Raw genomic sequence first — 22,672 nt, forward strand, 5'->3', positions numbered from 1 at the left:
ACATCTTCATATCTCTTATATAGGACCATTATATTTACTTAACATATATGCATGAATTTGCTAATATAATTCTATTATTACTGTTATTATACACTTGACTGAAGGCCAGAGTGAGGCGGAACTGACAGGTGAGTTTACCGATGGAAGCTAAACAAACAAAAACACAGTTGAACACTTTTGCAACACCAAAATGAACGTAATTACTCTTCTTTTGTTACTTACAAATAAATAGTTTAACCAGAAAAACTAAGAAAATAATCTAAAAGTATTTTAATATGTAATATGCAAGTAATAATATTCATAAAAAAATGAAAGCATATTCAACTTTACTTTTTATGGATACTAATGTTGTCCGTAAATATAAAAAAAATGTATTCCATTCTGACAAATATGAGGAACCACTCCCTACGCCAGGGTTGTGTGCATTATATAGCGGTCATAAAGCAGAGAATAATGTACTATATATTTAATGTATAGAAAACATTTCCAAATATATTTATTTTATTTTCTATTTTGTTTATTTTATTAAGTTACTATTAGTTAAAAAAGATAAAGTATATCTATCTTAAAATGTTTTATGAATATTTGTATGCATTGTAAGACACGGATATAGTGAACCATTGAGACAATTGGGCACTGTGCTGCGAATAATCAATTGAATGAATCACTTTGAAGACTGGACTTCTTGGGTAATTTTTGCAGGTATTAGACCCTATTTTGCATTCCGAATGTACAGGGGAGGTAGAATGAACAGTAACCTTGCTCCTGCGGGTGTATTGTGGGCGGTGATGGTGGAGGTGTGAGAGTGGGAGAGCGAACCATCTTGCTTGGCACCTTCTCACACCCTCAATTGCTCTACTTATTTGCAATTTTTAGCTGCAGTGGGTGTTAGTGGGCGGTCGTGGAGGGTCACACAATCTCTGGCTTTGCCGTGCCTCTGACCTGGGCCCGATCTGAGGGTTTGTATTGATACAATAATTGTGTTTGGGCGTTTTGTGTGGCCTCGCCAGGCATGTGTAGTGCCATTGTCTTTGTCATTGGGATACGGAACCTTCCTCCTGTCTAAGACTGTAAACACAACTCTTACCACTAATTGTTAAGACATGAACGAGTATATAGTCCTCGAGGACATATATCCAAAACCCTAGCCAAGTATCCCAAGTTTGTGCTCTGTAGATAGTGCACATTATCTATAAGGGGTCATGTCACATCTGAGCCTAACTACCTAAGATAAGACATCCTAACCAACCTAACGATATACTGTGTTTTGATAATCGGCAAATGCCCTTTCTTGAACTATCTTGTGTAGGAATTGACCACTTGTCTGTAAGCTTTAGCACAGTCTGCAGATCTCCCTTGCTTACCTTATGACCATGTATTGTAACAATAGATAGAGCAATATAACTACATGACTTCCTTCTTAACTTTATCACAGGTTTGAGGCAAAGGAAATCTATTTACATCTAGTTCACTTCAAATGTAAATGACTTAGCCTGAAAAAAAATTGGTATACAGTGCTTGAACCCAATGTGAGACTGTGACCACTGTTGTGCCACTGTTCACAGAGAGGAAATGAAGGCCATGATATGTTAACTTATGTCTGTCACTGGTATACTCTTGTATTCTGCATGTGTCACTGGTATACTCTTGTATTCTGCATGTGTCACTGGTATACTCTTGTATTCTGCATGTGTCACTGGTATACTCTTGTATTCTGCATGTGTCACTGGTATACTCTTGTATTCTGCATGTGTCACTGGTATACTCTTGTATTCTGCATGTGTCACTGGTAATACTCTTGTATTCTGCATGTGTCACTGGTATACTCTTGTATTCTGCATGTGTCACTGGTATACTCTTGTATTCTGCATGTGTCACTGGTATACTCTTGTATTCTGCATGTGTCACTGGTGTACTCTTGTACTCTGCATGTGTCACTGGTATACTCTTGTATTCTGCATGTGTCACTGGTATACTCTTGTATTCTGCATGCGTCACTGGTGTACTCTTGTACTCTGCATGTGTCACTGGTGTACTCTTGTATTCTGCATGTGTCACTGGTGTACTCTTGTATTCTGCATGTGTCACTGGTGTACTCTTGTATTCTGCATGTGTCACTGGTGTACTCTTGTATTCTTCATGTGTCACTGGTGTACTCTTGTATTCTGCATGTGTCACTGGTATACTCTTGTATTCTGCATGTGTCACTGGTATACTCTTGTATTCTGCATGTGTCACTGGTGTACTCTTGTATTCTGCATGTGTCACTGGTGTACTCTTGTATTCTGCATGTGTCACTGGTGTACTCTTGTATTCTGCATGTGTCACTGGTATACTCTTGTATTCTGCATGTGTCACTGGTGTACTCTTGTATTCTGCATGTGTCACTGGTGTACTCTTGTATTCTGCATGTGTCACTGGTGTACTCTTGTATTCTGCATGTGTCACTGGTGTACTCTTGTATTCTTCATGTGTCACTGGTATACTCTTGTATTCTGCATGTGTCACTGGTGTACTCTTGTATTCTTCATGTGTCACTGGTATAACCTTGTATTGTGTCTGTTGAAGTGTTATTCCATTAGGTTCATTAAGCAGTTAACACAGCAATAATCTAAGCCTAATGTTTCATCTTCTATTTTTTGTTTTAGGTGTAGAAATGTAGACATGAAAGTCAGCTACCTGCTCTTTGCATTCTGTCATATCAAGGTTACCTTATCTTGTGGTTACCTTGTGGTTGTTCCAAGGATCAACATTCCCTGGTTAATCGTCTGCTCAACCAGACTGTTTGGTGCAGCTACTCAAATTCTACATGCGAATCACTGCCCGGTTGATCAAGTATACGTTAAGAGGTGTTTATCAAGTTCTCTCTTGAACACCATAAGAGTATTGGCTCCCATTTATGTAGAGAGTGGATGGTGAACAGCCTTGGCCCCTTGATGTTGGTAGAATTGTCTCTCAGTATGCCTGTTGCACCTCTGCTCTTCAGTGAGGTTACTTAGTACTTTCTGCCATACCTCCTGGTCTTCAGTGAAGTTATTTGTGTGTGTGTAGATTTGGAACCAGTCCTTTAATATTTCACAAGTGTTTCTCTCTCTCACCTGTGTGCTAAGGAATGTAGACTAACATATTAAACAGTCCCAATAATTAAATGTTTTGAGTGGATTCAGGCAGTAAAAGGGTGCAGTGTCCTCCAAAACAAAATGAAAAGATATTTGTTTGGTAATCTTTCTAGCTATCAGGGCTGTACAACTGTCAATACAGCTGTAATGTGTGTGCATGTGTCAAGTTTCTATAGCACAGTGGTCTACATTAACTCACAACAGATGGACTTGGGTTTAATACCCAGGCAGGACTGAAGCAATTGTGCATGTTTCCTTTCACTTTATGCCTCTGTTTATCTTGCAGTAAAATAGGTACAGTACTTTGGAGTTATCTATGAGCACTAGTTATTTGTCTGCAGGTCAGACTTGGAATTTACATGTATCGTTATAATTCTCCCAACTCATTACTTCACCTGTAGCATACAAATTATATTAGAATAGTGTAAGACTGAATTTTAATGTCGCCCATTATGACGTTCAATCTTTCTAAGCTGCATGTTGATAGAATATCAATCCTTTATGTACTGGAGATTATTAGGTAGTGTGGTGTAATAGTATTAGACCAATGGGTTGGTCAGAACTCTGCCAGTGCACTAGTGTTGAAGGTTATGACTTCAGTGTCCTACACTTTAAGTGTAGTATCTAGTAATTTAATTTGTTCATAGCCTAAATAGTAAATAGTCTGGATATTAGAAAGCTAACTGACTTAAGTGCTATTCAAAGAACCTTCTTTTTTTTACCCATTTACTAAGCAAGCAGATCCACACCATATCTTTCTAATAGGCCTAAGTATTTGTGATTAAAAATGTGAATCCACAAAACTTACGTTAACGGTTAAGCACCGTTAACATAATCTTACATCACAAGACTCTAACCACGGAATTGTAATGTGTTTCATCCCATTAATAAATCTGGGTTATTCTATACTGTATTGCTGATTGCTTCACACACATGGCCAATGTGTATGATTTACATGTAAAAGACAAAAGTAGTTTGTAGTTTAATGCAGAAAACATAGGTTCTGCTGTACAGTAGTCTATGTTCTTGACTCGCAATCAAAAGACCTGGGTTTGGTTCCTGGAGAGAAAAGAAATATTTGAGCATTTTTTTCCTTTTACCAGACGTTTCTGTTCACCTAGCTGTAAATAGGTATCCGAGAGTTGGGCAACTTATTTATTTATTTATTTATTTATTTATTTATGCATATACAAGAATGTACATAAGAAATGTGAAGATACAAATATGGTAATTACAGTCTTGTAAAGCCACTAGCACGCGCAGTGTTTCGGGCAGGTCAAACTGTTGTGGATTGCATCCTGGGAAAGATCATAGTTGACCTAGGGAAAATCTCTTAAGTACAGTACATACTGTACAGGCTTCCTGTTCCCGAGAACAGGAATGATTAATTATTATAATTAATTTATGATATTTCCCTCTTTTCAGGTGTGATGTAGTGTGTACTAATAATGGGCTGCTGGAACAGGTGGCCCAGGATGCAGGCAACACTGTGGTCTTGTGTGTGGGGAGGGTTGGGGGCCCTTATCCTATCCATCCTCTCCTTAGCATTGGCTGAAGACTGTGTCATTCCTAAGGTCTTCCCCCACTTTGCTACTAGTGAGTATTTGATTAATAATAGTTGTTAATAATATTTATTATTTGGTTAATTATTTAATAATAATTATTTGGTTATTGGTATGAGAATAGTTTTAATTTTATTTTATTGGCTAAACTATTTGTAAAAAATTAAGAAAATAATGATTATCAAGTTTGTGCATCTAGCAAATGATTAAAATTATTTGTTAAAAGATAATACTGTACTGTACTTTTATTGAACGTCTTCATCTGGGTTGTAAAACAGGCTTTGAGAGACAGTGGCTTTGAGGTTCTAACAGGCTTCTGTTAGTGCTTAGGTGTTTAAATTGTCCCTGATACACATGTTTTTATGTCTAGACTGCATGACTTAGGCTCACTAGCCACTGCATAGCCCATGTAAATACTTCTCAGAAGAAAGAAATACCCCTTTCCTCAGCAATGACTCATTTCTGTGGCTCCATTTTCTCAAACATGTCTACCCTTATTGTGCAGGGGGTTACCTAGTGCATACCATTGGTTAGTTACAAGTCATGCTCACTGCAGCCTGGGGTCTGAGCATGAATATTGATTAAGGATCTGCGGGAGAACGAGTACCTTTCATAAATGTCATAAACCATAGAAAAAATTCCTGGGTAACCAAAGCCATTTTGCCTTTGTACCTTCAGCATGTGCAGTTCTTTGGTAGATGTTCTAGTGTTAATTATTCATTAACAAAAGTCATTCAAAGAATCTAGGAAAGATTTAACGTAGAGGCCATCACATCAGAAAAGTAGGTCTCCAGGGGAAGTAGTTTTCTCTAATTAAGGTGAACATTTTCATTAACCCATACACTGCTTCAATCAGCGTATACAATTTTTTCCCCCTTGTTTGATTTGCTAATAATTTTAAGTTAGGTACACCTCAATGTAGTATCTTTAAATAGCTATGTAATTCAGGGGTTAAAACTAATGTCTTGTTTTTCACCCCTTCATGTATGACAATTTCATCATGACAGATACTAGTTCCGCATCAAAGCAACTGATTGTGTCATTACTGCACTTTCAGATGATATGCAAGAAGTGGAAACTAACCTGTGCTACAAGTGTTATCATGCTCCAAATAGCTTGAAGTTTCAAGTAAAGCTGAATGAAGTCAAACTTGGGGGAATATCCTCGATGATGATATATGTTGATGGTGTTCGGCGTCACATTACACATGATTGTGGAATATGTGATAGTTTGGATGTGAAAAGTGGTACTGTAAACAGCATAAAAAGTGAAGGCATGAGTGATAAAGTTGTGTGCCAAGAATGTGAATCTGTAAAGACTGGTACTATGTTTGAAATATATCTACGGTATAATACGCAAATTGGTCCTTCTTCAGAAGGTGAAAGCATTTGCCAAAATATTGCTGATTTTAATATCAGTTTAATTATGGATGCCGATAAGCCAGAAATTGAAGCCCCTTCAGACTGTGATGAAGGATTTATGGTTAGTTATCCCCTAGGTGGGGAGACTTGTATTATCAACTCGACGTTTTTAGGTACGGAAACTCATTGCCTTGTTCCAACTTGCTCAAATGGAATAATCTCTTCAGATGAAATGAGTGAAAAAATTGAGCATAAATTTCAGCCATTTATGCCATCTGAGGCATGTGTGTGGCAGCTTAACACTGAACAGCATAAACATGTGACTCTGAGATTCTCAAAAAATATCAGGCCTCATATTACAATTTTTGAAGAATCTCTCATGAACCCAAAATGGGATGTTGAATGGTGCCCAACTTACGATGATCATTTCAGTTTGGTGACGGATGCTGATACAGTTTTTATTGTGTACCATAGTTCTACCAAGCTCACCAAAAAGGGGTCATTGTCTATAAGCACCCAGACAGATCTCTGCCTTCTTCCACCATCACTTGAAAATGGAAGTGTGGAATTCAAGCGCCTTGAGTCTGGCACAGTTGCCCTTTATATGTGTGATAAGGACTTTAGTCTTCTTGGTCCCATAGAGCTTTATTGTGATAATGGAGCTTGGGATGAGCCACCCGTCTGCCTTCGTCTTAATAAGGTGAGTGCTATCATTTGGATAAAGCTCATAATTCTTATAATTTATTCTTATCTTTTTCAGGTTATGTTTTACAACTTGGGAATAATGTATTCAGTTTAGTTCTTTCTTGAAATATTTATTGATCTGAGGGTCTCGCAGTACAGTTGGCTTAATTCTCAACTCCCAGTCAAAAATCCTGGGTTCAATTCCCAGGCAGGACAAAAATTGTTAGGCATGTTTCCTTTCACCTAATTCTTACTTAGCAGTAAATAATGTTCACTTAGCAGTAAATAGGCACCCAGAAATAAAGTAACTGTTGTTGGATTACATCCTGGGGAGGGACAGTAGTTTGACCTTGGGGGAAGGGGTCCTCGATGCAAGCCAAAAGTACTGTATATACTGTATACACTGTACCTATATATACAGGCTTCCTGACCCCAAAACAAATTAAATTATGAATTATTATTTTTGTTAGTACAGTATTATTATTAAATTAGGAATTATTATACTTCACAGTAATTGCATCAGCTGTTACAGTAACTGCATCGGCTGTTACAGTAATTGCTCTCATTTCAGCTTCATGTGTTTCATATTTATCCAAAAACCACAATATTAGAGGTCAGCTTGAATGGTAAATAACCTACTGCACCTTGTATGGATTCTGTAGTACAATGGTTGATGTCCTTGGCCTGGATTCAATCCTGGGGTAGGACAAAAATGATTGGGCACTTTCCTTTCACCTGATGTGTCTGTTTACCTAGCAGTAAATAAGTTCCTGGGAGTCACACAATGGTTGTGTGGTATCATCCTGGGAATGGTCGGTAATTGGCCTAAGAGGACCTTTCACCTGTTGTCTTCATCTGTTCATCTAGCAGTAAAATAGGTACCTGGGAGTTAGGCAGATGTTGTGGGTTACATCCTTGGGAAGGTCTATGGGGAACCTCAATGTGCTTTGCCTTAGTTCAGGCTTCTTGTCCCCAACAATGGGAATCTAACTTTTGTCTTTGGATTAGATATACTGTACACGAGATGACTCCTCTCAAGTCATCTTATTGCCGGGTAGTGCGTGGGTTTGCTGTCCACTGCAGGGTTTGTGCGTAATTTTGCTAAATCTTTTTTTTTTGCCCAGTTATATGGGAAAAAAAAAGTTTATTTTGACGATATTAATAGTTTTTAAAGCTATTATTAGTACGGTACTGTGTAGTACCTGTACTAATATAAATTTGACTACAATATTTCAGTCTTATATAATATTGCAAAATTTTTAATTTGGTCTGTTATGAAATTTGCCTAAGGACACTAAATAATGTAGTAAGTACTGTACTGTAGTGCGTGTTTGTCTAAGTATCATTTAATGTCATTATTCTGGAGGCAAACAGTCTGGTGATTCACCAGGTCAGTATCTGGCACGCACAGACCAGGTATTGTACATGTCAGGTACTTCAAGCTGTCAAAAGTCTTAACATTATACAGTATAATGGGAAGTCCTGGGATGTGGGTTCAATCCCATTGTATGACCTTAATATTTTCTCGTTATACAGTACAGTGTTTTATAAAACGTTTATGTTAATGTTTTGTAATATTATTTTGGTGCAATTTAGTGTTACAAATAATTCATTCATACACAACCCACACACATGAAAAGACATGACTTGATAATGGTCTAGAACAGATTGATCATTGTCATTTTCCATTCATATAATTGGGTTGGGTATTAATTTTCAACCACATTATTGTGACTTATTCTATGTTACAAGTAAGTCACTGTTTTTCTTATTGCTCTTTTTCAAAGATTTCTGTGATATTTGACTTGGTTCTTTGGTGCTTGATCTGTGCTTGTTGGGGTGTAGCTTAAAGCTTTTGATTGTAGCTTTACAGTTTGTCTGATATGTGCTTGTTAGCTGGTTTTCTTAACATGGTTTGCCTGCCAGTGCATCAAATATATTGTTGGGAATTAACATTTGTGTGTGTGTTTTTTTTTAGGGATGGAATGTGATGCATCAGATATTGTGATTCAATGTTTTGTTTGAGTGACAGCAGCAAATATATCTCTTATAAATTTTTGAAGAGAGGTAAATTTTCAAGTTTTAATGCATTTCAGGATAAACTGATGTCTGATGCCCCCATGGGATCAATTGAAAGTGTGGACAGTGTGAATGTCAGTGTTTTGACCTCTGAAAATGGCACTTTCCTTGCTCCTTCTGCCGACAGTGACCCACAGGGCAAGATGGTGAGTGCTCCCTTGCTTGCTCACACTGAGCACTTGCACTATACAGGCAGTCCCCAGCTTATGAACGGGATGCATTCTGAAAAGGCGTTTGCAAGTTGGCCATTCATAAAATCTCTACTCTCAACTAGATATTCCATAGACACAATGCTCTAGACTGAGGATGTGTTCCTATTCCACCAAAAATTAACAAATAAATCCCATGTTTTAGGGACAATTTATACTGTATGTAAAACATGGATGTTCGTAAGTCGGGGACCCCCCTGTACAGTATTGTCCTCGCTTAAACCCGATAACACACAGAGAGCAATTGATGGTCACATAAATATAATCACTAGTAATCTGTGGCAGTCACTTGAATCATTGGGGACTCTAACTCGGATCTTAAAAGTACAAGTACTTGTACTGTACAGTACAACCCAGAGTTCAGATCCTCGATAATCGAAGTGAATGAAATGTTATTGCCCACACTATTGTGGCTTGCATTTCAAAAATACTGTACTGTAATCTACTCTGAAATTAAATACAGTACTGTATAACTATAATAATCTATCTTAATTTTAGCTGTTCATACATGTTAGCATTTCCTAAAAAAAAATTAATATATATAACTTTTTACATAAACAGCAAATAGGCACATTGGATTCCAAGGTAGGCTGTCATACATTTCATACATGCTATATTTAATCAGTTGCCTATTTATTTTATATTTATTTGATTTGCTCAGAATACATCATAAAGACAAGTACTGGTGTGAGTGAAAAATATAAACTTCCTGTGCAAATCCTCCTTCAAGAAGTTTATTTTTTTGTTTAAGTACCTTGCTGCATAGTACCTTCAACACCCATCACATGCTCTATGCTGTTCCCTGCACTCAAATTTGACTCCTCTAGGGTATAGACCGAGTACTGCTGCTGAAGCTCGGTTTAGCGTCTCCTTTCTTGCTCTTCGGCATGTAGTCTCACATCTGTCAACTAACCCGGTCTGTACTTTTATTAAAGGGATAAAATAGTTCAACAAAACTAAAGTGCTTATATTAATACTTTGCATTTATTTGTTTTAATCTAAATGTATGTCCCTAAAGGATTCTTCATGGTTGTGGCTTGTAAATTTAGTTGGCACTGAGCAGTGGCCGTTTGAACTAAAATATTTTAATAGTCTATGTAGTGACTACATAGCCATGCAGTCTGGCTATGTCCATGCTATAGTCCATGCAGTCTACTACCCAAGCCTGGCCTGGGGCCAGGCTTGGGTAGTAGAACTACTCCCAGAACCCCATTTAGGTACAATCCAGGTACAGTACATAAATGACCCTGCAGGCCAATACTAGTAACAATCTTACTGATATAGTTTTTGCCAGACAACCCTGAGTTTGGATAGTAGAACTCTTGAAACTGTCTACAGGTATTGGCAAATAGTACTGCACAGTAGGTGTGGGAATTTAAGGTGGAGAGTGAACGAGAGTTAGAAACAATTTATATTTCCTATGGTGCAGTGGTAAGCGTAGGCGTGGCACAACTGAAAGGTTCCAGGATCTATTCTAGTAGTAGGGCAAAAGAGTTTGGGCAATTTTTCCTGTCATTTGATGCTTTTGTTCATCTAGCTATCATAATCCCCCTCTCCCTCTTGACTTAAGAGGGGGAGTTATGCTGTTGGAAGAAGTTTAATAAAGAACCTTGCAAATGAAGCAGGATAATGTGTATGGAATTTTTATTTTTATCTTATTATAGACCTTATATATTTCGTTCACCTCTTCACTTAATAAAATACCTTTTTGAACATTAATACTTAATGCTCCCTCCACTTTCCTGCCATCAATACAGCACATAATTAATTCCCGTTGTCAAGGACAGGAAGGCTGTTAGGCTTGTATAGGTCCCAGCTAGGTGAACTATTGACCCAGGATGCTAACTTCAACAGTTGTCTAACTCCCAGGTACCTGTATACTGCTAGATGAATATGAGCATCAGGTGAAAGGAAACATTCCTAACCATTTCTGGCACACCCTGCTAACGAGCCCAGGATCCTCAATTGTGAGATAAGGATGCAAACTGCGGTACTACAAAACTGCTGTACGAAGCAGCAGAATGAAACAAAAATTATAGACAGGAAAATTGTATAATGCAGTAATGTGATGTGTGTGAAAGCCCAACACACTTCCTAGCATACGGTAGACCTGCGGAATATTCTCTCTAATCCGCTTACTGTTACAATTCACCCGTGCACTTCAAATCTTGGTGTAAAAATGCTTACTGTATCAACATTCTCTTTATGCAATATACCAAGGTGTTTATTGTGCAACAAAAAAGGCTGCACACAAAAGCTCACTAATAGCTTCATATGCACATGTAACGTATGTGTGACCTACACCTTTCATCCAAAACTGCAAAAACTATATATTAGTGGCTTTATTAAATGTTTTTTTTTAAACGCGTAATTAACCATTATATCATGTTCATATGTATATTTTTTAATTAAATTATTATTATTACTATATTAACACTTGTCAGATGCCATCGGTTACATACTTTTTGCCGTTATTCAATATTTCCAGTTTTTCTGATTTCTCCTCTGGCCTTCATTTTTCATTTACTACTTTTTACATTTATTTTAAGTATTTACAGTATTTATCAATAGGGTGCTGTTGTAATTTCCTCCTCTAATTTTCCTGTACAACACTGGTATCATGATCATCCTGTATGGCAGCTTGCATGCAATGTTTGCAAACTCATTGTGAGGCACTGCTAGACTTGTTTGATTCCTTTTCTTACTACAGTATTCTTCCTTAAATTTTGCTTTATTCTCACTGGCTCTCTCCCCCATATCCATTCTTAACTATTGATCTTTGCTATGTTTGTTGTTTTACAGTCATGCACTTAACACTTGTGGAATCATCCCTCCAGCATGGCACTTATTCATTGTGTTTGGCAGCTGACCCCAACCCACCTTGTTTTCTACAACAGTACTGTCACTTTACCTTTGCTTCATAACCCTTGGCTATATCTGACTCTTCCTAATCACTTGAACTGCTTTCTGCCAGTGTGGTGTTACCACTGCTTATCTGATACATCAAAATATCTTAAAAATCTCCAAGCAACCCATGCTGCGTGTGTAGTGTGTTTGAATACGCGTGTAAGTTCCCAAGTACAGTATAGCTATGAGATGAAAGCTAAGCTTGTGGTGAGAGAGTGTACGAGCACTTACTTAGTAGTGTGTGTATGAGGGGGTGATATCTAGCTCTAGAGCCCCAGCTCATAGCTAGTGTTCCTGATGCTTTATATGTCCCAGTGTTCCAGTACTCTAGTCATACTTACTCCTGAGGCTGTGAATGGTAGTTGCTTCTACCACCTTTGGGTCAAGCTCATTAAACTTATTAACTACAATACTTGCAATTTGTACAGGTATTTCTTTACTGTTTATTTGCTCCTTTCAGTCGTTTAGTATTCTGCCACTTTTTCGTGATACTGTACTGTGCTTGTTTGATGCATCTGTTCACCTAGTGTTGCATCTCTGTCATTTGCAAGTGTTATTGCCATCCAGTCTATGCCACCCACTTTTTTTAATACATTTTGTGCATTTTATCATTTGTTCCATTATTTACATCTACTGTATATACCCAGTTTTAAATTTTTCAAATTTTCAATTGATTTAATATTAGTCCATATTTTTAATATTCTCTCTTTTTCCAGCCCATATTAATATTTCCTGATGAGAGTGTACCAGAGGAGAGTAGCAAGGACAACAACAAAGGTTCTGTGAAAGAACCTGTTGATGTAGCAGATGTACCTCTGATTGAAGAAGAATTTCACATGAATAAGCCAGTCACCAGTCTGGAAACATATGGTAATGATTCTACAGACTTATTTTTAGTCAATTCTACGGATTCTTCCGGGAAAGATTTGGTTGATGGAGATACTGAAGAAGGCGGAATTTTTGCAGGATTGTTTAATTTTGATCTCGAAGATGACATGACTCTTTACATCATCATTGGTGCCATAGGTCTTGCCGGTCTTGTAATTGTCTCTATTATTTCTCTCGTTGTATATCGTAAAAGATACCCAGTTAGGCTAGGGCTGGGACGCAAATTTGATACGTTCCAAAATCCTATTTATGAGAAGACTGTCGTACGAATGCCAATGCACGCAGAAGAGATGGAAGAAGAGAGAAAAAAGAGTGATGCTGAAGAAATGAGTGACTGTACTGTTTTAGAGTAAAAAGAAAAAACTTATACTTTTAAAATGATACAATTTTATTAGGTGTTGACAAATGGATTTATGATAGGCTCAGCAAAGTAAGGTTTTTGCAGAAGAGAACTTCCATGCAACAATTTTTATTATCTTTGGGAAATATCATTATAAAACTTAAAAATATTTTATGATTGATTTTAAGAGTATGTATAAGCTTTTAATGATCTCAATCTGCAAAATAAACCAAGTGACTGATTCTGTATTGTGGGTCCAAGTTAAGTGAGATTTAAGATGCATAAATTTTAGCTGATATCAAAATAATAAATGTTCTATAAAAATGCATGTAGCATTTTAGTATTTATAGCATGATTACCATGGATCCCATATCTTAGCAGCAAAATGGAATGAAAACTAATTAAATGCCATGGAAGGGACCAATGAATTGGTGAATGAATAGAAGCAGAAATCTCGCTAAATACTGTATTTACTGTTCCTCAAATATATATAAAGTACACGTTCTTGATAAAGGAACCCTGTATAATTTGCCATGTCACAAATTGTACACAAGCATTACCTTTAGTTTTAAGATAGTTTATATTTGTGCTGCTAGTTAGCACATATTGTAAAAGAACAACAAGATTTATTTGTAGGTTTTAATGTAATTGAGTACGTACTAGTGTAGCTCCAAGAACTATTGTGCATGTGGTGGTGTTGACGCCACCCTTCACATACGCAGTTTTGGTTGCTGGAGTGTTGTTATTTCTCAGTTTTCATCTTCTTGAGAAATATTGAAAAACTGTATGATGGGATTGATTCTATATCCCTGAAGTACACATGTGGGTTCATTCCCATCATACGACTTCAATATTTTCTCAATACATCACAATCTTATGATTTTATCATGCATTCAATGTTTGGGTTACATACATTTATTTTTATTTCATTACAGTATTAACAAAGCTTTCATGTCAAAAAGTTTTTTTTATTGTATGTTATCACACTTAGCATGAGGTTTATGCTTGATTGTATCTGCATATCATTATTTTATCCTCTACAATTTCTTTTTAATGATCCAAAACACTTATTTACAGATATTTATGGAATCTAGAAGAGTAATATTGACGAGAAATGGTAGTGTGTGTGTATTGGCGAGGAGCGATACTGTCTGCATTGGCTAGTGGCATGTCTATTGAGGAGAATGCTATTAACTCACATGAACTGTATACAGTATTCAAGTTTTCTATCACATATTGGCTGGCTTAATTATTTAATTCAGCTCGCATGTTAAAATGTAATTGCATTCACGTATGTTGATGATTGTATCAAAGTTTGCAAAGCTTTAGATGTACTTGATGTAGCTGATGTATGTACAGTATTTGCTAATAAGTATTAGCAAATAATAACTGTGGTGAATAAGTGTGAAACAAGCGTGAGTGAATTACTAAGAAGTACGTGGATAAAGAATGAGGAATTAGACATGAGTTAGAGCATAGTGAGTGAATCCATCGACAAGTATATGGAAATTTCATGAGAAAGTAGTAGTTAATACTTAGGCCTTTCAATAGACAAAACATTCATTGTTGTTTGTTAGGTTAATATGGCTTATAGCTATAAAAACATTTGTACTTTTATTTAATATATAATTCTGATAATTGTTTTGTTTACTGTAGTACTGTAAAGCACAGCTCTTTTACTTTTATCCTATGCCAGAGTTCACTTACGTGGCCACTTAAAAGATCTGTACAACTTACCCTGATCATGGCATCTTAGTTTGTGTTCATTAAATAGTTTACGTGCTCTGAAGTGCTTGGAGGTCAACCACCATAATAATGACCTTGGGATGACCTCATAGTACTTCAGAGTTTGCAAATTTTCTAAGTAATAGACTAATATGCCATGATTGAGGAAAATGCTACAGAATTTTTTTAATGCAGCATTGCATTCCTTTATCATAAGGCAAAATTTCTAGTTATTGGACATTGGTGCCCCAAAAAATGCATAGAAAGAAATCACAACAATTATAAGAACTCTTATGTTCCAATAAGCTATTGGAGTATATTTAAAAAGATATTTTATGCAAGACTTGGAATAAATCTTATATGTAAAGTCATTAGAAAATAAATTTGTTAATCTTCAAATTTATGGATCTAGGCAGATAGATCATTATTCCCAATCTGTAGGATGACACAGGAGAATTATGTATCCAAATACTGTACCAGAATCAGAACAAAGCATTGTCTAAACTCAGTAATCTGAATCATATGGGCCTCCCCATCCCCCCATCCCGTTTGAGTTAGCAGAATATTTGACTTGGTCAAATTTCTTGCAGGAATGTCTAAATTTTAACAAATTCGCAGTTTTTTTTGTACCACAGCCTATGAGTCACACTCGTGTTTTATTCTTGCATTTTCATGGTTTACGTGCTTACTCTCACCATTTACTCAAAAACAGTGAACAGGAATTCATTTGGTTTACCTGAAGATTCAGGTTACTGAGCTCTTACAGTATCTCCATATCAATTACAAATGCTAGCTTTGCATGCCAAACACCCAAGTTAAGTGAGCTAGCTACTCTAGGGCTGGGCTCTAGGGCTCTACTCAAAACTAGCTACTCTAACCCTCCTACATATAGAGGGGGTTACAGTAGCTAGTTTTGAACAAGACAGATGGTCATGGACAGAGTTATATGTAATGTCATGTTAATAAAGATGATTACAAATAAATAAAAATTTACCCCTTTCAGTGCTCTGTGTATATCTTGCTAAATGAGGCTATTATTCAAATTATACAGTAATGTGCAAAGCTAAACTTGTCAGAACTACAATGTGTCCATAAGTCGTGTTTTATATAATATATCTTCATTACATAAATACTGTACCTTAAATACAATAAAAACATAATCCCATATGAAATGGAAGTTTGTGGAGAACAAGTAGTGAGAGAGATTCCCACCTTTCTCACTGCTTGTCACACCATGTGTGTGTGTGTGTGTGTGCACAAGCATGGCCTCTTGCATGAGCAGAACAGAAAAAAAAGGGCACATCACTCACAAGTGTAAACACTTTCCTATACTACATGCAAGTTTGTTTTTCTTAAACAATACATTTCAGAATCTTAGAATTTTATTTTTGAATCCAATTTGAGTAGCTTAAGATGCAAAATACAGTATTGTATATGTGCAATTTATTGTGTAACTTTATTTTTTTTATTTTTTTTTGTTTAGAATACTTCCTATATACGTGTGCTGCTTTTATCTCGTATGAATCTCAAGGACATTTTCTGTATTCAAGGAGCTATAGTAATTATTATTATAATAATAATTATTATTATTATTATTATTATTATTATTATTATTGTATTATTATTGATGTTATTAATATTATTTATTATTATGCTGAGTATATTATAATAGTCAAATGTTTATAAAAATCAGAATGATAGTTTTTATATAATGCAGTATTTATACTGTATTGGAATATATTGGTGAAATTTATGAGTTATATCTGAGTGTGATTTATTTTCATGAAAGCTTGTTGATGAATCACTGAGGAGTAACTGAAGAATAATACAGTATTGGTTTATTTTTAGAATATTTATACAGTGGAACCTTGGTTGCCGAACGTCCCTCTTTACAAATTTTTAGGGTTACGAGCTCAATTTCTTCGTAAAATATGAATCGGTATACGAGCTTTGCCTCGCTCTGCGAGTTTGTTGATACACACATGGGTTGACCGAGCACGTGGTTCCTGGTGGCATGGGCTACTGCGCTTCAGTTTACCAGTACCTCCCGCCAAGTGACAATCGTGCTTGAATTCTTTGCAAAGAATTTCATTGTTTTCAGCTTTTTTGGTTTCTAAATGTAAAAGTAATTACTGTATTATATACCATGCCATGGGTTGCAAGAAAGTTGGTGGTAAGGTTCAACCTAAGAACACACATGTGAGGATGACCATTGAGGAAAAAAAAATCTCTATGGAAAGGTTCTTGGTGAGACAAACAAGCAGTGAGCCACAACCAGGTCCTAGTGGTATGTAGGCAAAATGTAGGTCAGAGAGTACCCCAGAGAAGTCCACTGCCTGATGTTATAATGGAAGGGAACTTCCCTTCCAAACACGTCTCCTGCCCCCCCTCACACCAACAAGAGTCATCAATAAAAATAAGCTATAGCTTGTACATACAGTACTATAGTTATACATTATTAGAAATATTTGTGTGTTATGTATGAAATGTATTTAAGTTTAATATTTTTAGGAGTGTGAAACGGATTAATTCGATTTACATTATTTCTTATGGGAAAATTCGTTACGGTTTGCAAATTTTTGGTTTACGAGCTGTCTCTGGGAACGAATTAAATTTGAAAACCAATGTACCACTGTATATGTATATCTTTTTTTAGTACAGGTGCATTATATAGCAGTGTACTGCCACTGTCTTTGCTGTGTTGTATAGTAGTCTGCTCACACACACTGCTGCACTATCTAGCAGTTTGCTCACACAGTGTGCTAGTGTATAATTGTTCATTTATAACTTGTGTAGGCAGCAACACTAAGGCTGCCCAGGTTTACATCTAAATCCATATGTCGGAAGGATATTGCCTTTGTAAAGATGTTCCTACTTCCAAATGCAGTATAATGTGTTTGCTCTTATTATGTGCAGGGATTAAAAAGCTGAGGTGACATCGTGATAATTAATTTTCTCACGGCACTAATTCTGAAGTTGTGCACATATGTGAAAAGTTTTAACTCATTCTTGGAATTATTAAATACTCAGTATTAATGCTATTTTTTCCTCATATTGGCAAATTTTGTTGAGAAAAATGCACCTGTCATATAGTTTCTATCTAGCAGGAGGAGAAACATGGCCATGAGCTTGCAAACCATCACAAAAATGAGAGAGAGGCATTTCCAGATAAGGTATTTCGAAGGCATTTTGTCATCTGTACATCTGTGAAAAAATGAGTATACCCATGCTATATTGCTGTATAATTGTTTTAAGTGGCTCAAGGTTATACGCTTATGGTTTGATTGTAATTCTTATATGTAATATTACAGTATAATGAAATTATGACATAATGGCGATGTCTCATTTTGTGGAGTAGTGCTTTCCAGAGCTTTTCTTGAAGATAGTTAATCCTCAGATTATGAGATTGGTTAGTGTTAATATAGCATTAGCAAACTTTGTATAAACAAAGTAAATGTCTGATATTGTAATTTTAATGAAGATTACTGACTCATTAGCTGCCTGTGTGAAGGGTCATAAATGACTATGCAAACTTTCACTTTTGTTAAAATAAAGAGTTAGAGCCAACTTTTTGGCATTTAAAAAATAAATGTTTTCTGAACAGTGTGGCACAGACAAAATCTGACCCAAAGCCATACATTTACATCACTGTCCTAATCAAATATGTAAAGCTTTTTCTAAAGAAATTCTCCATACATATTTAACAATCTCATAAGAGAAGCAGTTGTACTAAGCTTGCATGATTATGTATACTTTACTGTGCGTGTCTTGTATCGAGTAAGACTGACTGAAGGATTTATAAAGATATTGAAGATCTGGACATGTTAGATCATGGAAAATATTGAGGACCTGGGTATGTTAGATTACAGAAGGTATTGAAGACCTTGGTATGTTAGATTATGGAAGACACTGAGGACCTGGGATGTTAGGTAAGGTAATTATCAGGAGAAAGCACCAAGTCATTACAACTATATAGCACTTGGAAGGAATTGGGATAAGACAAGAAAGGAATGGTGTTGATTACTGAAGATATTGAAGACCTGGGTATGTTAGATTATAGAAGATATTGAAGACCTGCGTATGTTAGATTATGGAAGATATTGAAGACCTGGATATGTTAATACCTGGTCTTGAATATCTTCCATGATCTATCAGAGTTATGAAGATATTGGGGACCTGAGGATATTGAATTTAGGAAGAAATTTGAGAGATTGGAAGCCGTAAAAGAATATATTACTTCTTGATTACTATCATCCCTTTGTGGTGCTTCCAGCCTGTCACTTGATGTTTTTTCTAGGCATATGTTTTTAACATGATTTTAACATGGAGTTCAGGGATGTGGGTTCGATCCCATCATGTGGCTTTCTCCTAAATACATCACATTCTTGTGATTTCTTTTGCACAGTTTTATCGACCATTATCAGAGGAAACTAAAATGTTCCAAAAGAAGCCATTTTCTGCATACTTTATTAGTAAATGAATACAGATTTTAATAAAAGCATGGGTTTGTTAAATAATACACAAGTTACCTAATTCTCAAGTTAATCTTGGTGTTGACAATAGTGCGGAAGATCTTTATTGTAGCGATTATTAAGTACTTGGCTCATAATTGAGGGACCTGGGTTTAATCCTTGGGTAGGACAAACAGTTGGACATGTTTCCTTTCACCTGATGCCTCTATTCGCCTAGCAGTAAAATAGGTACGTATCTGGGAGTTAAGCAATTGTTGTGGGTTGCATCCCGGGGAAGGTTAATAATTGGGTTAGGGGAGACCTTGATAAGCCTAAGTATGAACTTCCTGTCCCTGCCAATGGGAAATAAAATACAGTACAGTACTGTACTCGAAGCAGAGTGGTGTTTAGCCAGTGTCTTTGAAGTATATTAAGAAAATATTGTAAGGTGCTATTATGTGTAACTGCAGCTGTGTGTCATAACCTTTAGTGTGTTAAGTTGGGTAGAGTTAAACATTATTGAAAATTCTGAAATTTTCAATTCCCATAGATTCTCCTGGGTAATGTTTTAAGAAATTATCAAGTTTTTCAGTTGTTTTGAATCTAGAAAATATACTCCCTGAAAACTAGATAGGAAATAAACTCAATGTTAATAAGCAAAGAATGTCACAATAACGTGGCTGAACATTAATAATCCGACCCACACATGAAAAGCACGGAAAGTGACAATGTTTCGATCTGTCCTGCACCCTTATCAAGCCCAGGATGGACCGAAACATCGTCACTTTCAAAATACAATGAAATCATAATAACATGATACAGTATATCGATGGGAAAATCTTCGAAGTCAGAGCATCTAGGTTTACTCAGGATGCTGTTTCAATCCTCTCCCTGCTCCTAAGCTTTTTCATTTTCATGTAGTCACTTACTTTTCTTTTCATATGTGTGGGTTGGGTTATCTATGTTAATATTATTTAGAATAGCTATTTGGGATATCATCAGTACAAATGGACACCTAGAATTGTATTTCAAAATTATTCATTGAAGAAAGCAGTATTATGTTTGTCTGGGTTAGATGTAGATGATATTCTCATAGTGTAAGTTAAGCAATTTTTGTATTTTTATCAAGCTGTTGTGTAGTACTAGTATTGTAGATTTTTGTAACTTAAAATGTACCCACTTTTATTATGTGCCAAAGTTCTGTATAGATTATACTGGACACTAGTTTTATATATTGCAGAAAATATTCCAAATCTTGATTTTGTATGTGATCATTTTGGTACATCACTAAGCACGAAATGTAATTTTCAAAATTTGTATTAATAAATGAGCTTTATCAAATAAAAAACCAGTTTTCACTAATTCAATTAATTCCAGAGCGCAAGTCACAATAACGTGACTGAAACAAGTAACTCAACCCCACACACATATGTAAAGAAAAGTAATAACATTTGTAGGGTCCAGGACAGACAGAAACATCATTGCTTTCATTTCTTTTTATATGTGTGGGTTGGGATACTAATTTAACTAAGGTCAGGCTTATATTGTGCATTACTGATAAGTGTAAAGCAGATATAATTGAGATTTGTGTTCTATAAAGGTATGCTGTTGCATCCTTAAACATACTGTAAACTAATACACCTCAGCCAACCATATCAGGAATAAATTTTCTGCATTACGTTCATGCAGGTTGAGTTAATAGTCGTAAATGCTGTATTTGTGTACAGTTTTTATCCCTGTTTACTAAACCTTTCATTTCTAGTCAAGTAAGTCATTGTACCAAGTGTGCTAATTCCCGCTGCATCACTCAAGTGCTGTGCAATATATCTTGGCTTGTATAACTTGTAGTCGTGATGTGAGTTCACCTGCTAGCAGTTGATAGTCTCAAAAGATAAAACAAACTGTGTGTTGATTTTGGAAGTGGGGGTAAAACAAAATTATTGATGATAATTTCTATTCTTCTAAGTGGTACTGTATATTTTTGTTTATATAACCCTTCTCAAGTATTAGCACAAAATAAAAGTACTAAGTCAAAATGAGTTGTGTTTAACTACCTGTTTAATTTTAGTAGATACCAAGCATGAACGATAATAATTATACAGATAATTTGTTATAATTTCTTACATACAGAGTACTCTTGACTGAATGTTCACTAACTTATGAAAGTACAATGTCTAACACTAACAGACTATATGGCCTTTGCCTTGTTCATAGTATGTTTTCCATGGGAATGCTGGGAGTAATCACTGTTAGCTTCATTTCTATTTAAATATTGCAACTCTGTTCAATGTGATGTGATTCCATTGACTCCATTTATATAAAAAATAAGATAATGGGTTAAAAGTTTTACAACCCAAAATCTTGTTTTGTTAAGTAGTACAGTAGTGTCAAAAAGTGTTACAAATGGCCGTTCATGTTCAACAAATTTGCAATCTTTTTATTCCAGCATAGTTGAGGCAGTTGATAGTGGTATGGATTGTGATGATGTGTACCTTGACTTTAGCAAAGCTTTTGTTACAGTGCCACATGAAAGACTGATTAAAAAAATAGAGGCTCATGGTATTGGGGGTGCTATATCAAGTTGGATTAGGGCATGGCTATTCCAAAGGAAACAGAGAGTTAATATAAATGGGGTTAAGTCAGAGTAGGATAATGGTGTTAGTGGAGTGCCTGAAGGGTCTGTCCTGGGACCTCTGTTGTTTATAATATATATAAATGATTTAGATTCATGTTTGAGTAGTAACATTTGCAAATTTGCCGATGATACAAAAATCGGTAGGGAAATTAACATGGAAGAAGACTCACTATCACTTCAAGTTGATCTAAATAGAGTTTTGAAATGGTCAAAAGATTGGCAGATGCAGTTTAATGCTGATAAATGTAAAGTTTTGAGGCTAGGTAATGATGATAGAGTTACAAGATAAGAGCTGGATGGTGTTGAGATTGCGAAAGGGCTCTGGGAGTTATGATTAGTAAGAATTTAAAACCAAAGGATCAATGCATGAATGTTCGTAATAAGGCAAATAGGACACTGGGATTTATTAATCGAAGCATTAGTAACAAGACACCTGGTGTTTTTCTTCAGCTATATCTTGCTCTGGTTAGGCCCCATTTAGATTATGCAGTTCAGTTTTGGTCGCCGTACTATAGAATGGATATAAATTCACTTGAACGTGTCCAGCGTAGGATGACAAAGTTAATTCCCCAAATTAGAAATCTTTCATATGAAGAAAGATCAACAAAGCTTAAATTGCATTCACTGGAAAGGCGAAGAGTTAGGGGTGAACATAAGAACAAAGGTAACTGCAGAAGGCCTATTGGCCCATAAGAGGCAGCTCCTATCTATA

The 22,672-nt window shown here is 36.0% G+C and overlaps 2 protein-coding genes across 6 annotated transcripts; one reads left to right on the forward strand and one right to left on the reverse strand.

Annotated features, from left to right (window-relative positions):
• The first annotated feature begins 614 nt into the window (after nucleotides 1-614).
• Nucleotides 615-21,364, forward strand: LOC123769885 (uncharacterized). 5 transcript variants are annotated; one of them, XM_069301156.1, is made up of 6 exons: nucleotides 619-702; nucleotides 4,545-4,715; nucleotides 5,739-6,742; nucleotides 8,823-8,951; nucleotides 12,638-12,791; nucleotides 14,227-21,364. In XM_069301156.1, the coding sequence occupies exons 2-6, from the start codon at nucleotides 4,568-4,570 to the stop codon at nucleotides 14,241-14,243; spliced, it is 1,452 nt and encodes a 483-aa protein (XP_069157257.1). In that variant the 5' UTR covers nucleotides 619-702; nucleotides 4,545-4,567; the 3' UTR covers nucleotides 14,244-21,364. The 5 variants fall into 5 exon arrangements, with proteins under 5 accessions (XP_045617261.1, XP_069157257.1, XP_069157256.1 ...); XM_045761305.2 differs by having other exon boundaries at nucleotides 615-702; nucleotides 12,638-21,364; XM_045761306.2 differs by having other exon boundaries at nucleotides 625-689; nucleotides 12,638-21,364.
• LOC138350392 (foot protein 1 variant 1-like) lies at nucleotides 1,489-3,369 on the reverse strand. The gene is made up of 2 exons (XM_069301017.1): nucleotides 3,319-3,369; nucleotides 1,489-2,559 (listed from the first exon to the last, which is right to left on the reverse strand). The coding sequence occupies exons 1-2, from the start codon at nucleotides 3,367-3,369 to the stop codon at nucleotides 1,489-1,491; spliced, it is 1,122 nt and encodes a 373-aa protein (XP_069157118.1).
• Nucleotides 21,365-22,672: the final 1,308 nt, after the last annotated feature.

The sequence above is a fragment of the Procambarus clarkii genome, chromosome 45 (genome assembly GCF_040958095.1).
Source record: "Procambarus clarkii isolate CNS0578487 chromosome 45, FALCON_Pclarkii_2.0, whole genome shotgun sequence".
Lineage (NCBI taxonomy): Eukaryota > Metazoa > Arthropoda > Malacostraca > Decapoda > Cambaridae > Procambarus > Procambarus clarkii.